Genomic DNA, 21050 nt, shown 5'->3' with positions numbered 1-21050 from the left:
AGCTATTTTACCCACAGGAAGGAAAATGACATTTTTTCATATTGCAGTCAGAGTAAGCAGTAACACCAGCAGTTAGGAAAAAAAAACAACTGTAAACTAGCTAGCCAAAGATGAGTCATACATCAGACCTTATAAAAAATGTACAACTAATTTATCCAGTATTTACAGAAGTTTTGATTATATAAAGCAAATATAACCTTTCATAAATTCTTTAGCTTTTTTTTCAGATTAACACTGCAAATTAAAAAGTGTTTTTGTGGCTTCCCCAGCTCCATCCCCCTTTGGCTATCATCCATTTTGGGATAACTTAGCTAGGAAGCTCTGTGATATAGATTAATCTATTCCCATTTTACAAAGACAGCAAACCAAAAAGTTGTCCTTGTAGCTGCAATTCTAAGCAGCCATGTTTATTTGAAATATATTTCTAAAAACAACTTTAAACATCAAACATTAATGCTTCTGTAACAAATGTGATCCCACAACTGAGCAAGCAGCAAGATGTAAATTTAAAAACATACAGTATACTTTTCTTCTACATTAAAGATAAGAGATTACACAGTTAAGCTTATGGACAAATCATCCTACCACAAAGAGAAAAAAAAAGTTCCTGAGAATTTTAAGATTGCAGTGAGGACTCTCATTTTAAAAGAGAGACAAGTACTTCGGATAGTAGCTTCAAACCTCTGAGTGAGAGCCCTGCCAGTACGTGGCTCACTTCTGAAGTGTTCACAAGAGGCAACTACAAAAAAAACAATCCTGTTGCAATGAGGATTAAGTTTACTAACCATAGCTGCCTGCACCTACGCTGGAATTCCTGCCTGGCCCCACAAAGGTCCACAAAAAGATTTGTAGTCCACTGATTCACATTTACACGTTCCAACAAAAGACAAAAGTAAAAACTATGTGTAACTGAATGATTTTGGAAAGACTGTTTCATCATGTTAGTAAACAAAAGCTCAGCACCTTGCAGATCAAAGATATTTTAACTACGTATTTTGTTTAACTGTTAAACACAGAAACCAAAGTCTAAAAAAAAAAAAATAAAAATCAAGCAGTAAATACTTGAATATAACATTGAAGAAATACTCAAAAGAACATAGCTGATGTTGTACTATAACATTTTACTTCATTTAAGTACAGCAAATTTCACCCGTCCTACGATTTATAAAGTACACAAAATATGTACATAAAGGAAAACAAAACCCCATCAGAAGATGATCATACATGTGTATATGTACATATAACATACACACACAAAATGTGCAAATTTCTTTTAATGCAGGTTAAACAAAGCATATGCAGGATAGAGTTGTACAATGCTAATGGAACACAGAGTATTCTAGGTATCCTAATGATGTTTCGTATCTACAGCCAGTGCAAACTTACAAGGCACAAACTCAATGCTGACACTGTAGTGTTCTAAGTTACATTCAGGCACATCTCAGTTTGTAGCTCTTCAGAAAAAGGCCAATGGAAGTGCTACTTCTGTACTAAAGTGCCAGCCTTCTCTCAAAGTTTAAGCACTAAATTGATGTGACCTATATGCAATAGTTATCAGTAGGGTTCTGAGTTAATTTATCACTGGAAAATTTGTGGCTAAGTCATCTGTTACACGTGTGAAAGTATGCTATTTCCCAAAATACCTCCCACACATTCTCCAAAGACTACCTATACGTTGCCAGCCTGAGATGTGGAATCTTACAGGGTATTACTAATGCTTTTTTCTAATTTTAGTCGACCTCCTGCAGAAAGTAAATCCAGATTTAAAAAATAAACCAACAAAAACAAAACACCAAAACAAACCAAGAACAGCCAGCAAAGTGCCTTCCAAGATACTTGCATTCAACAAACTTTTGCTAAATTGCATAGTGGCAGTGTGTATCAGCTAGTAAAGAGTTAGAAAGAAAAGCTTGCTGTTTAAGGCAAAATTTTAACACAGCAAAGCACAAAAAGCCAAATACCAGTTCCATCAGTATTTAAACAAAGTACTGGCCCATGTAGTCTTCTCCTCACAGTGTTTTATTTCTTACTTTAATAGCGAACACACACTTGCAGTATGCTTGATTAGCAAGTTTTGTTGCATTTTTCTAAATAAAACCAGAGCAATTAATATGTAGGCTGACTGACTGATACTGAAAACACCCGAAAAATATGTTCTCTTCCACCCCTCAAAAAGGGGTTTTTGAGCCTACTGGGAGTTTAAAACTCACTTGTACCCAGGTCTAATGTAATACCTAAAATTGAACTAATAATTTAAGGTTTTCTAGTATTTAATAGACGTTACCGCATCACTTGGCCGTCTCACCCTAAAATTGTATTTTCATATTATTTTTCAATAGAAGATATTTAATAGATATCTGAGGAAAACAATACAATACAAAACCTTAAGGGTCTTTGTGAAGGTATCTTCTATTCCTTCTGCAAAGAAATGAGTGATTTTATTGGCATTTATTTGAAGTGCCATCAGTAAAGACACAAGAACACTTAAGAAAGCAAAAAAAGTTCTAATGCTCCACATGTATCTTTGGTTTAGCCTTCCTGACCAAAGTCTTCTGTAAACTTCTTTAATTTCTCCAGGTCCTGTTCATTAACTGTTGGTTTTGTGCTAGCTAGCGACCTGAGCATATCGTCCTGTCAGAAAATACAAAAACAAGCATTTTCAGAAACAAGTATAGTACCGCTGCTAACAATCCTGTTGCCAAGACAAATATTCATTAAAAAGCTCATTAAAACAAGATGACCATAGGAGCTCCTATTTACATAAAACTTGAAGTAAGACTAAACTACGTATGCACAGAGGCAGCATTTTAACCTTGTGAACACAGACACCTCAGTTTTCTAATAATGAAACCACAACCTCAGGTTTAGGTTTAAGCCACTCATCCATTCAAGTTTTATTCATCTCTTTTCACTGAAAATAACTGAACTTTTTTTTTTTTGTCAGTTACTATTTTCAACCCATCTTTAACTACAGCAGTTTAAAGTGGAAAATAATCTGATGTTCCCATGTACTCTTCATAGTCCAACAGTACAGAACAGTAGTTTCTGATTCATCTCTACCAAAGTTTTACTGTTCATGACCAGTAATTTCTGTCTCTTCGATTCAGTCAATTTCCTAGTTAAATATTTAGATACTAGAAAATGGAGTTCAGAAAAATCACTGGTCTGTGAAGTTGAAAGTAGCAGTTAAAACACCCTATGAATAAAAAAGGGTCTAGAAAACGAATCAAGTCCTAGCCAAAAGCAACTTAAAAAAGCAGATGCCTAACACCTCATATTACTAGAAAATTATGGGTAAAAGCAAAGGTTAATATCATGACTTTCTAGACTTGGGATTTGTCTCATCAGACTAGAGATACCCCGCTTAGAAAGAATTACAGCCTGATCTTTTTAAGGACAAGAACTGATTTTGGACACTGAAACAACTGCCTATGCAACTATAGTGCATCAGAGCCCAGGAACCATTAGGAGTACACACGGAATTGTTATGTTTAATTCCATGAAAGACTGAAAGAATCCAGAAGTTTTAGGACAGGCCTGCACCTGCATACATCCTTTTGTGCTTCCTCAGTATGCAAAATACATGCACAGAAAATTCTTTTCTGAAATACAATGATGGTTATATTTATAAAGCAGTGCCTACTGTTTCAGAGGCTTGTGATCCCCATGAAATACACCGATTTCTTTCATTCATTACAGGACTGTTTGCACACAAGAAATGATAACAAATCTGTGCTGCTGTCAAGTCTTTCCCTCAAATGTTGTACTTAAATTCAGAATCTTCTTTTGTTGCTCTTGCGGAAAAATACAGAATAAGTGTCCAGCAATTATTTTTTTTAAGCAGTGAACTAAAATTTAAATTTGTCTTAAAATGACATATTTTATTCCCTGGACTAAAGCAAGTTTTTTTAACATGCACAAAAAAAGACTGATGAAAGAGCTGTATCACCCATGATGAAATTTAACCAAAACTACCATTACACCCACAATCTTTTTACATTCTAGTGTTTATGCTTGTTTTTCTCTCATGGGAAATATTTACCTACAGCACATCAATTCCCAATTGACACTGAATATAATTTTCCATTTCCTAGTATCAATATTAATCAATAGTGATGGGAAGGAAGCATATCATAGGGAGGGATCCCAAGGGTTTTAAATGAATAAAAGACGAGTGAAAGAACAGTGGCAGAGCCAGGTGCTGTCTATGGATGAAAGACAGCAGCTGCATGCTTATCAGGGATAGAGCTGGCTTTTTCACAAGCATGTCGTACTGTAGTGCTGTATGTTGGGAATTTAAATGCTATCTGGTATGTCCAGCACTTCTGAAAACAACTTATGCCATCGCCTTGCACAACCATTTGAAAAAGAGTCTTTACCGTAGGCTTTTCAGAGTTCTGCAAAGCAAGAAAGAAACTCTACAAAAGGATACCTACCATGGAAACTTTAGGCTCCAGTAATTTATCACCTGGAACCTCCATCCATGTCATTTCTATGGCTTCAGGATCACCTGGAGAGCAAGGGGTGAACAAATCTACCATCGTATTTGGATTAGACACTGATGGTCCTTTTACCTAAAAATAAGAAATATGCAGTTTATAGGAGTTATAATTTTAAAGACAAAACCCAGAACCTGCACAGCATCTTTAGAGCAAAAACATTCCTTGATTTTATGCATTGGGAAAACATGTCCTGTGAAAGAGAAGTTGTATAAATGTACTGGCATCCCTCACTTTGAAAACATGCACCTGTAGCCGGATACTTAAATTCACATCAAGTCAATGTGACTTGACCTGTCAATGTGACTATGAAGCACTTAGGAGGTGCTTCCTCCTAAGGCTGAGGATTTCTGTGGAAAACTAACATGCCAGGAAATCTAGTTGGAAAAGACGACCCTTCCTAGTCCCTCATCAGTTTGTGAGTTCATTCATCACTGGTTAACAGCTTACTAAAAAGTTCTCAGTAATTATCCTTGAGTGCCCCTCAAGTCAGGAAGCCAGAGATGGCTTTTCAACCTTTGACATACTGAACTACAAAGTTCTGAGCTCCTTTTCAGACACCACCTCAGCAGCACTCGATAGAGAACGGGGCCATCTAGTGGCAGAACAGAAACTGTCCTTTTTTTTTTTCCCCAGCCACATGGACAGACCCAAAACAAAGCTGCACCAGGTATCTGTTCCCTTTCTGCAACACGTTATCTGGGACCCACAGTTTTATTTTCCTTCATTGCTACGTGAAGCGTCACACATCCACAGGAACTCAAAACATATGCAAAGACTGAAAGACAACACACTGGCTGTTTTTAACAGCAGAGAACTGGATTTGCTATTTCAAATTGCATTTAAAGCACGATGCTGGAGAGCACAGATTGTAATATTCAAAATGCACTCTGACAAACCTGTATTATCACACAGAGCAAGGAATGGTTTGCAATGAACTAGTAATAATTGAGGAAAGCCCTGTTTAACTGGGGCAAGTCATCTGTTGTGATGCAAGCAATTAACAAAACTAAAACTTTGTTTATAAAAATAGGAAATTGCATTCAGTTAAAGTACTAACAACATAAGTGGAATCAAATTGGTTTATGTCAGAGCCCTCAAATACTGTCGTTGTGGGTTTTTTTCCTTCCTTTTTTTAGGGGAAAAGGAGGTAAGAATTCCTTATGGGTTGCTACGCAAACTCTGACAACCAAGGATATTTCACTGCTCCACGGTAGTCTGAGACATGCCTCAGATTCTTCCAAATTTGAACAAAAGGCTAAAAGGTACAGCCCTTTAGCCAGAAATGTCATTGTCACTTAAAGTCAACAATGGATAAATACTTCAGGCATCACTGCTTAAGGGAAGGAAGCATCTAGAAAATCCTTGATATATCAAAACAGCTGCTTATTTTTAAAGACAGTTTACATCAGTGTTACTAATGAGTTGCCCTCAGAAGAAATTTATCATATCAGTGCTTCAAAATCCTTGTTTTGTTTTTAAACTGGGAAAAGCTCCTCAAAAACCCTTTAAAATGTTGTTTGGTTTTCCCCCCCGCCATGACCAAGGTTTCCTCAGTGCAGACTCTGGAAACTTACATAATCCTCTCATATTCTGGACCACGTTGGATTTAAGTGTTCCTCTCTCTTTGAATCTTAAGCTGAATGTGTTCCTTGGAATAAACTACATGGAAAAGAAGAGCCTGTCTTCGATTCAAAATAAACTGTGGCTGTTCAGTTTCGGGCCCTTAATCCTTCTATGTCAGGCTGAGTTACTAGTAAAAAAATTGTAATTCTAACTGAGATGACAAAGAAACTGCGGCCAGCACAAGTTACATGGTACGTATCTCTTGGCAGTTTAGGATCTAACATTTTTCCTACCTTATCTAATCCCACACCACCTCTTTTAAGGAGCAACAAATGAAAGCTTCCCTTTACAGCAGCAAAAACTCTGCAGAATATCTTGACCCACCTTCACTCAAGATCCACAAATTCAAAGTTTGCAGTAAAAATGTAAGCAAAAAATACTTTTAGTCTGGGTCTACTCTAAAAAAATAACATGAAAAATGTAATTTTATTTAACCAATACACATGTTGTATGTATTTGGAACTCTGTTTATAACTATTGATAACATTATCATACTTTTTTTTTTTCTCCATTGAAGAGCTTAATAACTTACAGAGAACAATTAATTTGATTGAACAAGACTCATATATGCAAATTCTCTGGGGGAAAAAATTTAATGATTTAAATGATTAAATCCAGATTTAATGGATTTAGATTGGTGCTAAAGAAGTCTAGTTGGTTCTTTGTCAGATAAAGTTTCTGAGATCCAAACATTCAGAAGAAGTTTTTCTTAAATCAGTACATGGTATGTAGAGGTAACCGCAAGATAAGCCAAACAATATAATTTAAATAGTCTCTTTCGAGTGCACCTAAATAAGTGTAAAACTAGTTTTCACATTACAGCAACATCCACAGGATGCTACATGCTGCCCAAACAATGAAGCACAGAGCTTGCTCAGTTGTCTTGCATCTTTACTACTTTCGCAAGTAACATTGATTCAGTGTTTTTACCAGAACAAGAACCTTAATTTTTCAGTTCAAAAAATATGCCAAATAAGCAGAATGTGCACAATTATAATCCATCTGTTCCCATGTGGATGAGGGGGACACATTTATTTAAACATGCTAGAAAAAACGTGAAGAACCACATAACTTGATACAGAAAAAGAGCACCTCTGTAACATTCCCATTTAAGTCAAACTTCAAACTGAAAGCTTTTAACACTACCTAGAGACATGAAGAGTCATCAGAGTTTGGATTATACAGCATGAATACCCAGAAACCAGCTCCACCAGACTGATGGTAAGACTGCGGGAAGAGGAAAAAAAAGAAAAAAAAAAAGAGGAGGAATACTCAGGTTCTCCCCTGGTTGATAAAAAGGACATTCATAAGCATCCAGTATTACCCAAAACCAAATTCAGTTTACTTGCAAGGAATTTTCAAATTAAGATAGTTCTCAGAGATTAAATAACTTTAAAATTTTTTGATTCCTACTTACTTTTTTAAAGTGAGTAGCTGATTGCACTTTTCTAACAGGCTGCATCAGTGCATCACGTACAATGATGCTTATATCTGCACCAGAATAGCCATCCGTTTTCTTTCCAAGCTCTCGATAATCTGATTCCTTTAGGAGATTTGGAATTGAGTCAAGGTGAAGTCTGAACATTGTAGCCCTGGCATGGTCTTCAGGTAAAGGAATATAAATACGCTTCTCAAATCTGGTTTAAAAAAGAAAAAACAAAATGTTCCACAGATGCTAGCTCATGCAGGTGCACAGTAGAAAGAAGCTTATGCAAATAAATATATAGTTTGTTCCTAACAATATTAGAAAGAAGCAGTTTCAGTATTATAAACCTTTGAAAAAAAAATCTAAGGCAAATATTCAACAACCTGTTCTCATAAATAATACTATAGCTAGCATAACATCCAGAATATAATAACTACTTTTTTCATGACAAAGATCTTTCCTCCAGACTGAAGTTTTTCCAGATTCTCTCCAGCAGAGTTCGTGTTTTCAAAGAAAAAATTGAGGGGAAAAACTCTTGAAGTGCTGAAGTATATTTCAACAATTTCCACACCCAAAGAAAGAACTGTTTGATAACAAGCTGACACAACCACTTTCTACGGCTTCCAACTAAATTAAAGAAAATTGCATAGTTAGAAGCAAATGTGAAGTCATATTCTCAATACAGTTGTCAGTAGAAAATGCTGATAACTGCAGTTCTTCCTTTGAAGCAGCATCTGTTCTCACAGTGGGGATTACTTTCCACCAACAAAATAAGAGTGACTCCAAATTCTGTAGAACACAATTATTTTGATATACATGACGAAGTGTGCCAAATCCATGAAAAATGAATTTGATTACTGCCATTGTTGTACAAGTTCCTTTAAGTCTTTTGGAAAAGAGTTAGACAGCTCCTCTCACACTGCAGAGAATGAGAGAATGGTTTGGGGCTGGGAGGGACCTTTAAAGATCATCTAGTCCAACCCCCCTGCCATGGGCAGGGACACCTCCCACTAGACCAGGCTGCTCAAAGCTCCATCCAGCCTGGCCTTGAACACTTCCAGGGATGGGGTATCCACAACTTCTCTGGGCAACCTCTTCCAGTGTCTCACCACCCTCATTATAGAAAATTTCTTCCTTACGTCCAATTTAAATCTACCCTCTTTTGCCCCTTGTCCTGTCACTACAGACCTTGGTTAAAAAACCCCAAACATTTCTCCGTCTTTCTTGTCTCACACGAAACTATAGTCATACAGGTTGGAAGTGACCTCTAGAGGTCACCTAGTCCAACCCCCAATCAAGGTACGGCCAGCTTGAATGAAGTATATAAACAAAAGTTAGTGACAGTCACAAAAAAGATCCAGCTAATCAGATACAGGTATGGAAGCCCTTTAGCTACAAAACAGCAGTCAAAGCATGCACTGAAAGATCACAAATTACGGCTGACCAGTAGAAAAACACGGTGTTTCTGTGTAACATAAGGCTACGTTTCCATGAAATAACTCAAGCTATTCAACAGTTTGTTAACAGCTGAAAAGGAAAGCTCTATCTGCTCTTGCCCTTCTGAGGTGCATATTTTGTAACTTGTCCCCCAAGCCCAGCAGAAAACCAACCAACAAGGAAACAGAATAGTCTTCTCCATGCTCAAGCTCAATCAGCTAACAAAGAGATCAAATACACTACAATATAAGAGGGAACAACCTACTTCTTTAAAGGGACAAGGGGCTATTAGTTTGGCTCAGTCCATCTCATGGAATTGAGTTGTAGAACATTAGCCATGTCTGCAAAGGTGAGCTGAATTACCACCTCAAGTAGTCTCAGACTGAACCCTCACAACAGTTGCAAATTTCATACTATAAAAAAAAAAAAAATGCCATCATACCTTCTCCTGATAGCAGAATCCAAAACCCAGGGTATGTTTGTTGCTCCTAAGACCAAGATGCCTTCATTGTCAACACCAACCCCTATATCAAGGCAGAAATCATTTCACCATTTAGATGATAAACAGAGACTGTTTTAAAGCGTTGTCAAAATTTAACAGGGTGGAACTGTAGATCTTTTTAGTGTTCTCATGCAAGCTATGCTTAAAATACCTATCTTAATTCCTTTGACTTATTCTGAAAATCAAGTAAACTTACCTTGCATCTGGACGAGAAATTCTGTTTTTATCCGTCTAGCAGACTCACTTTCATTTTCGCTTCTTGACCCGCAGAGGGAATCTATCTCATCAATGAAGATAATAGAAGGTTTGTTTTCTCTGGCAAGCTGGAACAAGCTTTTCACTAATCTTAAAAAAAGAAACAGCCTCAGTTATCTTAATGATTACACCAGTAAAAACACATAATTTAAAATTATATAAACTTCCTTTAGAGAAAGCTAAAAAAAAAGTATTAACATAAATCTATTCCAGCTTCAAGACTCTGCATTATACTGAGTGAGACAGCACACCATAAAGGGACGTAAAACATTTTAGAGTACTCCAGGCATGGTTTTGCAAGAAAAAGCCACCACTCTAGACAGATTCAAAAGAACATGGCTTTCTCTTATTTAATATTTTTAACCTAATCAGATTAACTCTAGAGATGTTGTAAGAAATGACATGTATGTTTACTTTACTAAACGGCTTTTATACAACAAGAAATGTTGGTTTGCAAAAAAACCCAACCAACCAACGACACCTAGCCCTATTTTATTAACATATTTTACTAAATTAAAAAGGAAAATAAATAGGAACGTGCTGGGAAATTCTTCACATTACCAGCACTAAATCTCAGGCAACAGTCTCAAAAGAGGTCAAACAGAAAAAATGCCAAGCTGGACTCCAGTTCTGTATTCCTTTTGCAACAGATGAAAAGCAGCTTAAGGTTTCCAGCTTTTGGGGAAAAAAAGCCCAGTTCTCAAACTTTATCTAATGGCCTTTCTTCCTCATCCTATCAACTGTAAATAGTGTCGCTCAGTTGTCCCACACTTCAAACTATTAAAGCGTGCTTTTGACAAGTATTCTCATCATCATGTGAAAGTCCTTTCTGTACAAACCCAGAGCTTTCTCCTAATTCAGGAAATCCTCACTGGAAGCCTAGATGGACAAATTCCTGCACTTCCTGCAGCTCATCTGTCAGTTCAGGCTTCCTGGTCGTCTTCACATACCATATAGTAACAAATTAGGGATTAGTATGGACATCCATGAAATTTTCTTTCATGGTTGTTCCTCTCCTTCAACCTATTTTTGCAAGTTTCATTTGTGTTCCAGATTTTGTTTGAAAACAAAAACAGTATAAAGAAAAAAACACCTCCATATGGACACAGAAATGCCGTAAGTTAACAGCACAGCTGCTGGGACAAATGAGCGGAGAGATGCCAAGAGGCAGAGTATCCTAACACTTCGGACTAATGTAGTGTGCAATCACAGCTGAGTTCAGAAGGGGAATAAGCTCCCTGGTGCTCCCAAAACCTTTCTGAGCTAGTTTTAAAAACTACCTTGATCACAGAAGAGAGGTCCGGCTACAGCAGCACAAACCACAGGATGTGATGGTATCTTTACACGGAACTGCAGCATGAAGCATAGAAACACCTGAAGTTTGTTTTTAAAAAGACATGACCCTTCCCTCAAATTCAATTTCTTTACAGCAACTTATCTAGCTCTGTATTAATTTCTTCTTGCCAATGTTTTCCTGGACCACGGCAACTCCAACTTACTTTTCACTTTCTCCTAACCATTTTGAGACAAGGTCAGAGGAAGATACTGAGAAGAAGGTAGAGTTGTTTGCTTCTGTCGCCACAGCTTTTGCTAAGTAAGACTTTCCTGTTCCTGGTGGTCCAAACAGAAGAATCCCTCTCCAGGGTGTTCTTTTTCCTGCAAAAGAGAAACCAGCAGTCTTCAATATACTCTAGAAAGACTGAACTTATTTTTCTGATGAAGCCTCTCAAATTTATTCAGAGGTTTTCCACATCTGCCCATGAAACTTCTGTCCCGTGGATCACAATCTCTCTGCTAACAGCTCAGCTTGAGTCTGACACATCAGCATTCCACTCTTCTCAGGCCTCAGTGCCAGTCCTGACTGACAATAACAAATAAACACTGTAATACTGACCTGTAAACAGGTGTGGAAATTTAATGGGCAAGATCACAGCTTCTTTAAGTGCTTCTTTGGCACCTTCAAGGCCAGCGACATCACTCCATTTTACGTTTGGTCGCTCCATAACAATTGCTCCTATAAGAAAAGATTGTATAAATTAGTGATGCACATATTTTTTCACAGATTCAGTAATTTCTGTTTTGGGAAAAAAAAATAATTAATAAATCTATGCCCATGTCCAAACTGAATAAAATAAGGCATTTTAAAATAGATATAAACACTGAATACTGTTAGTCAAACAGATGCTATTTCTACAGAAATCTGTCACATTGGTTACCACAATAAACCATCAATAACCAGTATACTCGAGAGTTAGTAGAAGTCCTGCAATGGTCAAAGCTCGTCCATAACTGACCAGCATATGCGTGTTTAGTAGTCACAGAGCAGTGGTAATAGGTACCCAGGCACCATCTCTTCACTAAACCACCACTGTACGTACGGCCTGAAAAATCTGAATGTAGCTGCACTAGCCCAGGATTTACAAGATTCTCCAGCAGATGAAGTAACTTGTTGGCCACCTCCATGTGTGCAGCAAACAACTGGACCATCTAATGGTAAAGAGCTTTGAGAGCTAGGGCTGAAGCCATCAGAAAGGTTATATGAAGCCTGCTTCGCTGCAGAAGTATCTTCTGTCTCCAGAAGTTTATCACCAAGTCTCACCTTGCTCAATCAACAAGTTCATCTTGATTTTAGCCAACTGAGCTGTAATTTAGCCTTCTCTTCAGACTGGGTAGTCTGACATGCTAAAAATTATTTTGTCTAGACTACTTTTAGATGGGACAACTTGGATCTGAGCTAGTGATGGAATATTAGATCTCGTAATCCTAGCCAAGGCAAATCCAAAAGTTACGGGAAATTTTCTCAGATGAACAAATGCCAACCAACCCAATGCTTATTTAAGAACTCAGACACACTGAAAGTTTCAGTTGCTCTATTTCTCTACAAGGGGCTTTCTATAATTTCACAATTGGCTTTCACCAGCTGTTTTCTTGACACTTTCACCTTATGCCTTCAGAGTTCTGTGAAGTAATTGAAGGCTTTTTTTCTTCTACAGGGTTGAAAACTCACTGCTACTAACTGGCTAATGAATAAAGCAAATAACACTTGCTTACTTTTTAAGTACCTCCTTTGCGACTTTTTCTTGTGCTGCTTTCCTTTTCCATCAGATTGAAAACAAACAATTTCTGTTAACAACCGTAATTGTTAACAATTTGGAATTTAGAGTCCAAAAGCAACATCATATTGAAGATGTTAAAAATGTTATAGAGAAAGTTGATTGCAACCTGTCTTAGCTTGCAATCTATATATTGGAATTAATCCAACCACACACTTCCAATGCATTAAATTATTTTGCTAGGTTGAGTACATCTCAATTTTTCTTAAAGTAAACAGAACTATGGGCTCCATCACTAAAATAATTAGCAGAACAGGTAACAGTTCAGATAGGTACAGGAGATTATTTCAAAGTTGAAATATCAGAGTTATCTGCAGCAGACATACCATGGTAACTGAAATTACTGCACTGTAAATTAGAGCACTGTAACAGATTACCTGACACAAATGGAACTGGAATCACAGGCTTCCTAATTTTGTAGGTGTAAATTAATAGCCGGAAGATTAAGCAATAGAGTGCAAAAGGCCTTTAAAATTCTAAACAGGAGTAAATGACAATAGACCCACAACTACTATCCGGTCTGAGTGTTACTGGTCACTTCTCCCACAATAAGCCAAGTTGCTATTGTAATTAAAATTTTGATAAATCCCCATAGATTTGGGAGAGTTCCATAAGGCCAAGTCAGCTAGGATTAACAAGGCAGCAAAATTAAATACAGGAAATTTCTATGGATGTTGCAGGAAGCAAAATGAAAATCAGTAATTTGAAGGCTGCCCAGAGCTTGTATTATCTGAGTAACAGACTCCTGTGTTAAGTTTAAAGGTACCAAGGATCTCACACCTCAGACTTTCAAGCAGTCAAATGTATAAGCAAGAACATTGTAATTTTATAGAAAATATCAATGAAGTGGTAGGTGCAAGAACCTGTTTCCTGAAGTAAGAACCAAAGGTCAGATTCACGTAGAAAGAAATGAAGTAATTATAGTGAGAGACAGAATAAGAGTCCATCATTTTTCTGTCATTCTAAAATACAGGAAACTGTTTCACAGAACTATGCATAGGATTAAATAAATGTGTAGACAAGTAGAAAAAGCCCAGCATGGTTTCCAAACATGATACAATAGCTCCTTAAATTACACAGGCAGAAATCTGGTAAATGCATTTGATCTTTGTTACACTGAAAAATAGGGGGAGAACACTGAAGTTTCTTCACATCTATAAGTAGCTTCTGTCAGGGAAGTTCTAAACAATTCTTCACCATTAAAGGTAATAAGTATCAAACAAAGCCTCCTTTTTACTGTGTACAAAACTGCTGGTGGCTGCTATACGTTGCGTCACTGACTGTATTCAGCATTTGAGTTCAAAACCCTAAACTATTATGTTACTCAACTGGGACAGCATCATCACTGCACATATGAAAATGCTGCCTGTTACTGTAAACAGGCAAGAATACGTGTTCTCTACTCCTAAACTTGAGCACAAGCTTTTCTGTGAAAACAATCCTGCTCCCACTAAGTGTTTGCATGACATCTGTTACCTTAGCCTCTAGGCAATACTCTTAACGCACTTAAGAGTAAAAATACTGATTCAGTTTAGCCGATAGCTACCGGGGATCTTGCAACTTCTCCCTTTGGAAAACATCATCCTGATAAATGGTACAATTTTAACATGAAGCACAGGGTACAGGAGATAAATTTCAACATAGTCACTGTATAATTTCATGGCACACAAACCCATACTTCCATAAAAACTATGCTTTTGTATGTGAATAGTGAAGAATAGTAATTGAGCCACTTACAGACAGTAAGTTAATCCATGACATTTAGGTGGCAAAAATATAGGAATTTGCTTGACTAAAGTCACCCTTATTTAAAGACAAGAATGCTTCAAAATTACCTTGAAGTTGATTGTGTAGCTTCTTTTTTTCAGGATCCTCTGACTCCCCTTCCCCATCACTGTTATTCCTGATTTGGAAATGAGAAAAAATGCTGAAATACAATAAAAGAGACTGCTGCCTTAGAATAAAAATCAGAATGCAAAAAGCAGAAAAATCACCAGTCTGAGGAATGAAAGAAACTTTGAGATGCTTTCCGATCTCTGCAAGTTTACATCATTGTACTCCTGCTTTTCTACACCACATTCTTTCTAATTCACCTCCTGACCATTTCAACTTCCTCTTATGGATCTAAGCCCTCTTAACACACTTCTACATGCTATAAGCCAGCCTCTAGGAAACAAAAGCCCTTATATCGAGTAACATAGAAGTGCTAAAATGGTTTACTTGTAGACATTGGCACTTATTCCCTATCTGGAATTGCAACAAGACTTGGTCAATTCCATCTAGTACTATGAAACTCTACACCCTTGTCTTGTCAGAGCAAAAGCAAACTGGAAGTTAAAAAAGGAAAAAAAGAAACTAGACAGTGAACAACTGGAGTGGAGGTCATGAAAATACACGTAGCCTCCGTGGTATTACCAATGCCTTCTGTTATACAACAGCAGAACATAGCACAGGTCAAAAAATAAAACTGATGAGATGAGTAGACAATGAAAGAGACTGAAAATCAGGTGAAGTTTCAAGAGACAACTGAGCAACTCTAGCTGTTCAGGGCTGCTAAAATAGGCAATCCCACCAGAAGGTATCACCTCGAATCCATCCTCTCTCCTATCCCTATAAAGACAGTAGCAAATGCAAAAAGAGGCTCCGCTTGTTCAGGTGGCTCTGCTTGTTTAGCTCTCCAATAAGCAAAATGAAAACCAAATCTAATAAAAGGAAAGCAGTGGAGAGACTAGGCAGCAGCAAGGCATTAGAGTGATTCAGTCCATCTTATGGAACATCACTCTATGTAGAGCTTTGCAACCTCTTATCAAGTGTGCGACAGATAAAACTCGGGCCACAGCAATCACCAGTCTGAATTTATTTTCTAGTTAGTAAGTATTTACATGTAGAAAAAAATTTAAGGGTCATCGGGCTCATTGCCATTAAATCTGATAAGCACGTGTTAATCTGAAACAGCTTTCGTTCTTCAGTGGACTTCCTATGCGAATGTTTGCACATTTAGTAAGCAAGAACAGAAATGCCTGTGATGCTAATTCATGTTATTTTTCTTTTATTAGCCTACTTGATTTCAGCATTAGTAGTCATCTGAAGCATTTAAAAGACACTAGTTAAAATGATCTTTGAAGAGGTGAACTTCAGAACAAGCTGAGTTCAGGAAGTATTTTGCTTTACCTTCTCAAAAAACATACCCTTTTCCATCAGCAGGACCAGACTCTTTAACTGGTTTTGGTGCAGTTTTCTCTCTCTTTTTCAGATATTCTTTCAGCTTTTCTGCTCTGTCCAAGTATTCTGTACATTTCATTCTAATGCTCTGCTTTGCTTTATCACTCTGTGCTTCATCTAAGAGTTGAAGAGAAACAATGCTTTGTTAACAGCAAAACACGTGCCATCAATCTGAAAACAAGACTAAATCCCTGTCTTCTTTATATCTTATCAATATACCTGTCTCAAGGCTCACTACATAACCAAACATATCACCTACCAGAAATCAAATACACAACTGAACAGTACTTTGGCTTAAAATTTGACTGTAAAAGATTAAGGACAATGGCACTGGAAGTTTTTCTGTCAGCCTTTCAAGATGCTATATGTTGTCTTAATAAATCCTTTTCTAAAATAGCTCATCAAGAAGATGCTTGTGCTGAGCAATTTTTATTTAGAAACATACTTTATTTATTTCCATAGCCTGCTAATTTTAAAAGATGTTCCCATCAAAGAAAAAAAATTACATTAAACATCTGAAAGAGCTATGTGTAGTTTAACAGCCACACTATTCTCTTAGTCAATAGTACAGTATTTCAAATCAGCAATCAAAATTTAAGATGTTAGCTTTATGCATTAAGTTTCCAAAAGTACATCAGTACTGTTAAAAGCACAGAAAGTGATATTCTGGTAAAGTCCGCAAGATATAAATGGGTAGGAAGTGATAAACACAAATTATCCTAAGTGACCATTAAGAAAATAGTGGTTTTTTTCAAATCATGGAAATCCGTAAGTGTGCTGATGTCAGGTGAGCAACCCTAACCCACTTCAGTTAGGGCTGTATCTACATTAAGAAAGCCCACTCCTTGCATACAAGCACTGGACATGACCCAAAAGGTACACAGAAGTGTAAAAAGAAAGGCATAAAATAATAATTAGGAGAATATGGAAACTGAAGAAAAATTACAACATACAAATCCATCTCACACATTTTGTTGGCCAAGATGAACAGCAAGACATTAAGGAGTGAAAAATGGCAGCAGAGAGGTTGTAGAATGGCAAGCAGCATGAGTTAAGGAGCAAAAAACGCTCCACAGATACAACAAAGACCTCTTGTGTAACACGTGGTTTTCAGCACAACAGAAATACAGGGATCCCTATACTTATTGTCACATTTCCTCACGCGCAGTGGTCAGCCTGAAACACTGCTACCGAAGTCCAGAGGAAAGACAGCAAACCCCTGCCTCCCTGTCTTAAAAAAACCTAAAACAAAACACAAGTAAAAAGTAATCTGATTTCTTAGGAGAATGGAGCAAGCACACAACACAGAAAAGGCCAAAGCTGCAAAATATATGACCTCAGTCAAACTACAATTAGCAAGTATCACCTAATGATGAAAGTAAAAATTTAAATACTGATGTCATCGTTAAGAGATTACTCTGTGCCATTTGACTACTAAACTCTACTTAATCATCCAATACATTACACTTACATTTAACAACATGGAGAAAATACTGCACAGCGTGTTGGTACAAGCGGAAGGCTTCCTCATAGTTTCCTGCTTTATCTTCTTGCGCTGCCTTGCTAGCGAGGTCTATTGCTTTCTGTAACACAAGCAAATAATTAAGTGCTGTGTGACAGCATTTTGCATGATCAAAGAGACATTTTAAGCTGTTGCTCTGGCTGTTTTTGATGGCCAGTTTTTCTGCTCTTTGACATTTACCCTAAAAAGTTGAAGGCAATTGATTGCAAGTCTTAGGCGGTGCTTTGTACATGGAATCACGGAATCACGGAATCTTCAGAGTTGGAAGGGACCTCTAGAGATCATCTAGTCCAACTCCCCTGCTAGAGCAGGATTGCCTAAAGCACATCCCTCAGGGCTGCATCCAGGCGGGTCTTGAAAGTCTCCAGAGAAGGGGACTCCACAACCTCCCTGGGCAGCCTGTTCCAGTGCTCTGTCACCCTCACTGTAAAGAAGTTTTTCCGTGTATTTGAACGGAACTTCCTATGTTCTAGCTTGTGCCCATTGCCCCTTGTCCTGTCGCTGGGAACCATTGAAAAGAGCCTGGCTCCGTCCTCCTTAAACCCACCCTTTAGATACTTGTAAACATTAATCAAGTCCCCCCTCAAGCTTCTCTTCTCCAGGCTAAAGAGTCCCAGCTCTTTCAGCCTTTCCTCATAAGGGAGGTGCTCCAGTCCCATAATCATCTTGGTTGCCCTATGCTGGACTCGCTCCAGTAGTTCCCTGTCCCTCTTGAACTGGGGAGCCCAAATGACAGAGTATTTCTATCCTTTTAAAAAGGGTGATTAACAAACTGCTGAAACTTACTAGCACAGAAAAAAGCGCAAGTGACAAGCATAAGTTTCCATGTACTAAACTGAAACTACTACTGGTTTGTCTATGCAGTTTTCCTTACCAGTCTCTTGCATTCATCACACAAAGATTTGCAAATCCATTCTAAGTTTTTTCATCAGAGACCCAGACACTCTGAACTATGACTGATGACATCACTAAGCCCTGTCAATAGCAGAGTCAATACAGGAAGTCCATGATTACAACGCACTGCAACTAACACTATCACTCTTCCAACCCTAAGCTGGGAGACATCTTCAAAGACTATTTGTCCGGCTTCCTTAGTTCTTGATATCCAAGTGAGAAACACTAATTACTGCTCCAGGAGGAGGGGAGAAAAACCCACACCAGACGAAAACATATCCGAATCACGAGCACCAAGTTCTAGAAGTTACGGACGGATTTTTGTTTGCTGATCTCGTTTCAAATAAAACCAACTGATCTAAGCCATCATATAGCATACACTGGCCTGTGGATTTGTTGATGTCACCGTTATTCCTTTGCTCTTAAGTGCTTATTACCTTTTATTACACTTTGCTCCTTGGAATGCCTATACCACTTCAGGACAATTAAAACTGTCAGTTTGAACGACAAGTTCATGTAAGTTTAAAGACAGCAGTTGGTTAGCCAGAGTTAACTAACACAAACTATAGCCCCACATGTGCTTTTCCACATTCAGTCAATTCTTTTTCCTACACATTGTTAGCACACTCAGGATGATTATTGTAATGTCAGGGAGCAAGGGAGAGCTTCAACTGCAGCAAGGAGTTTTCATTAGACATTCCAGTATGGATACTCTTGCCACTATCCAGACGCTCTGATGTGTTTCAGGCAAAACAAAGCTAGTTAACAGTAGCCATGAAAGAAGAAACAGCATACCGCTTTGTGTTGCTGTCTTGGAAGCAAAGACCATCTCATCAGATCTACCCGAAATCAAAGAGTAATTTATTTAAAAACAATGACCCAATAAAGCAGATTCTACAGCTCTGTGGTGGCAAGTGTTGGAACACTGTAAGCATCTGTTTCTTTGAAACAGAACTCAGCCTTTCCTTTTTGGAGAAGCTATGAGCTGATAAGCAGTTTACCACATGCAAATGTGCAGTCCCCTCCTTGCTGCTCACCTTGTGCTAGCTCTGTTAGGCTCCTCTAGGCACCATTCGAATCCAGCAAAAGAGCAAAAACTAACCCAGAAAAGAAGTTAGTTTCTTCTTAAAATTCTTACGTGCTTTTAGCGACTTAAATTCCATAGAACAGTCCAATGATTCCTGGATCCAGTACAACAAAGACAGTCATACATGTGACACTAAATCAAAACAAGAAATGGCAAAGACCACCTGCTAAAACTGAATTGTGAGAAAACCGGACATTTTGCAGCCCTGCTCCTCTGAAATAGAAAAAAGTCTACATCATGTATGGACTGGTTTTAGTATACTCTATTTTTGTAAATACCCATAAGACTATTACTTTGGTATTAGATTCTCTGATCTAGTACTTCATTACTTCAACAGGCATCCTAGTCTGTTCCTGTGATGAAGAGGACTGCTATCAAACAGGAAATAATTTTTTATAAAGTTGTGTGAACCAGGGCATAGACAACCAACTCTAACTATCCATAAGGCACAAACTGTATTTATGAGGCTACAGTTTGATAGTTTGATGAACAGCACCCTCAGAAAGAACATCAGCTTAAACAGGTTTCATTCTCGTTCTCCTTATTCTAGATCCTAAGATATCTCCCCTGGCCTTGCCAGTGTACACGTTACATGGCTGTGATGAGCTTACAGAAATGATCATGGTTCAAAACAGCTGAAGAGAAAACGAGTATTTTTAACACAGATCACGTCTGGATCTGTTTTGCCAATTAGCTGCAGAAGCGATTACACAGCCCCAACTGAGGGTTAACACAAACAGGAAAACAGAGCAGGCAAAGACTTCCTACAGCCACTACTCTTAGAAGAAACCTAACCCAAACGACGTGTCCGGACCACGCGAGGCAACGCAGGTTCCCCGGCGGACATCAGGCCCGGCCGCTCCCGCGTCCCTCAGCGCTCCTGCGACCGCCGGCCAGCCGGCTCCCCGTCCGCTCCCCGGGGACCCGGCGCCCACCGCCAGGTGAGGCCGACGAGGGGGCGGATTCACCTGCGGCCTCCGTGACTGTCGAGCCCGGAACCGAGGCCCCTCGCCACCCGGCCCGCGCCCGCCCACAGGGGCAGCCCGCGGCCCTCCCGCCGCTGTCCCGGCCCTGCCAAGCAGGAAGCCATTGCGCTTCCTCCGACCCCGCCCGCAGACCCGGCTCACGACACCCCACGGCCGGCGGGGGCACCCCCAGCTCCGTCCCCTCCTACCCGGGGCCCCCCGACCGCCGCCGCCTGCCGGCTCCGCCCCGCCCCGAGAAGGACCGGCGTCGCTCTACCTCCAGGCTGCTGTTGGTGCCCGCCATAGCGGAGCGCTGGAGGGTGGGGAAGGAGACGGGAGAAGAGAGCGCGGGCCCGCGGCTGCCGGTGGCGGAGCTCCGCGCTCCCCCTGCCGCTGCCGCCGCCACCCACAGAACCGAAACCGCGACCTCCGCCAGGCGCTTCCGCACACCCACCGACCCGCTTCCGCTTCCGGGAATCTGACGTCAGTGCCATGCGCCGCG

At 39.0% G+C, this 21050-nt stretch overlaps 1 protein-coding gene across 5 annotated transcripts; it reads right to left on the bottom strand.

The window, feature by feature from the left end:
• Positions 1–373: 373 nt before the first annotated feature.
• On the bottom strand, positions 374–21017 carry VPS4B (vacuolar protein sorting 4 homolog B). Of its 5 annotated transcripts, XR_012585629.1 has the most exons (12): positions 20826–21017; positions 17552–17663; positions 16047–16197; positions 14694–14761; positions 11640–11759; positions 11245–11401; positions 9687–9835; positions 9431–9512; positions 7543–7762; positions 7272–7352; positions 4437–4574; positions 374–2631 (listed from the first exon to the last, which is right to left on the bottom strand). XR_012585629.1 is itself a non-coding variant. In XM_074576103.1 (11 exons), the coding sequence occupies exons 3-11, from the start codon at positions 16157–16159 to the stop codon at positions 2530–2532; spliced, it is 1149 nt and encodes a 382-aa protein (XP_074432204.1). In that variant the 5' UTR covers positions 16160–17322; positions 17552–17663; positions 20826–21015; the 3' UTR covers positions 374–2529. The 5 variants fall into 5 exon arrangements, 4 of the variants coding, with proteins under 4 accessions (XP_074432204.1, XP_074432200.1, XP_074432202.1 ...); XM_074576103.1 differs by lacking the exon at positions 7272–7352 and having other exon boundaries at positions 16047–17322; positions 20826–21015; XM_074576099.1 differs by lacking the exon at positions 7272–7352 and having other exon boundaries at positions 20826–21014.
• Between the last annotated feature and the right edge of the window lie 33 nt (positions 21018–21050).

This window comes from Larus michahellis, chromosome 2, assembly GCF_964199755.1.
Source record: "Larus michahellis chromosome 2, bLarMic1.1, whole genome shotgun sequence".
Classification (NCBI taxonomy): domain Eukaryota; kingdom Metazoa; phylum Chordata; class Aves; order Charadriiformes; family Laridae; genus Larus; species Larus michahellis.
Note: the sequence above shows the minus strand (reverse complement) of the source record. Positions and strands in the feature narration are given on the sequence as shown.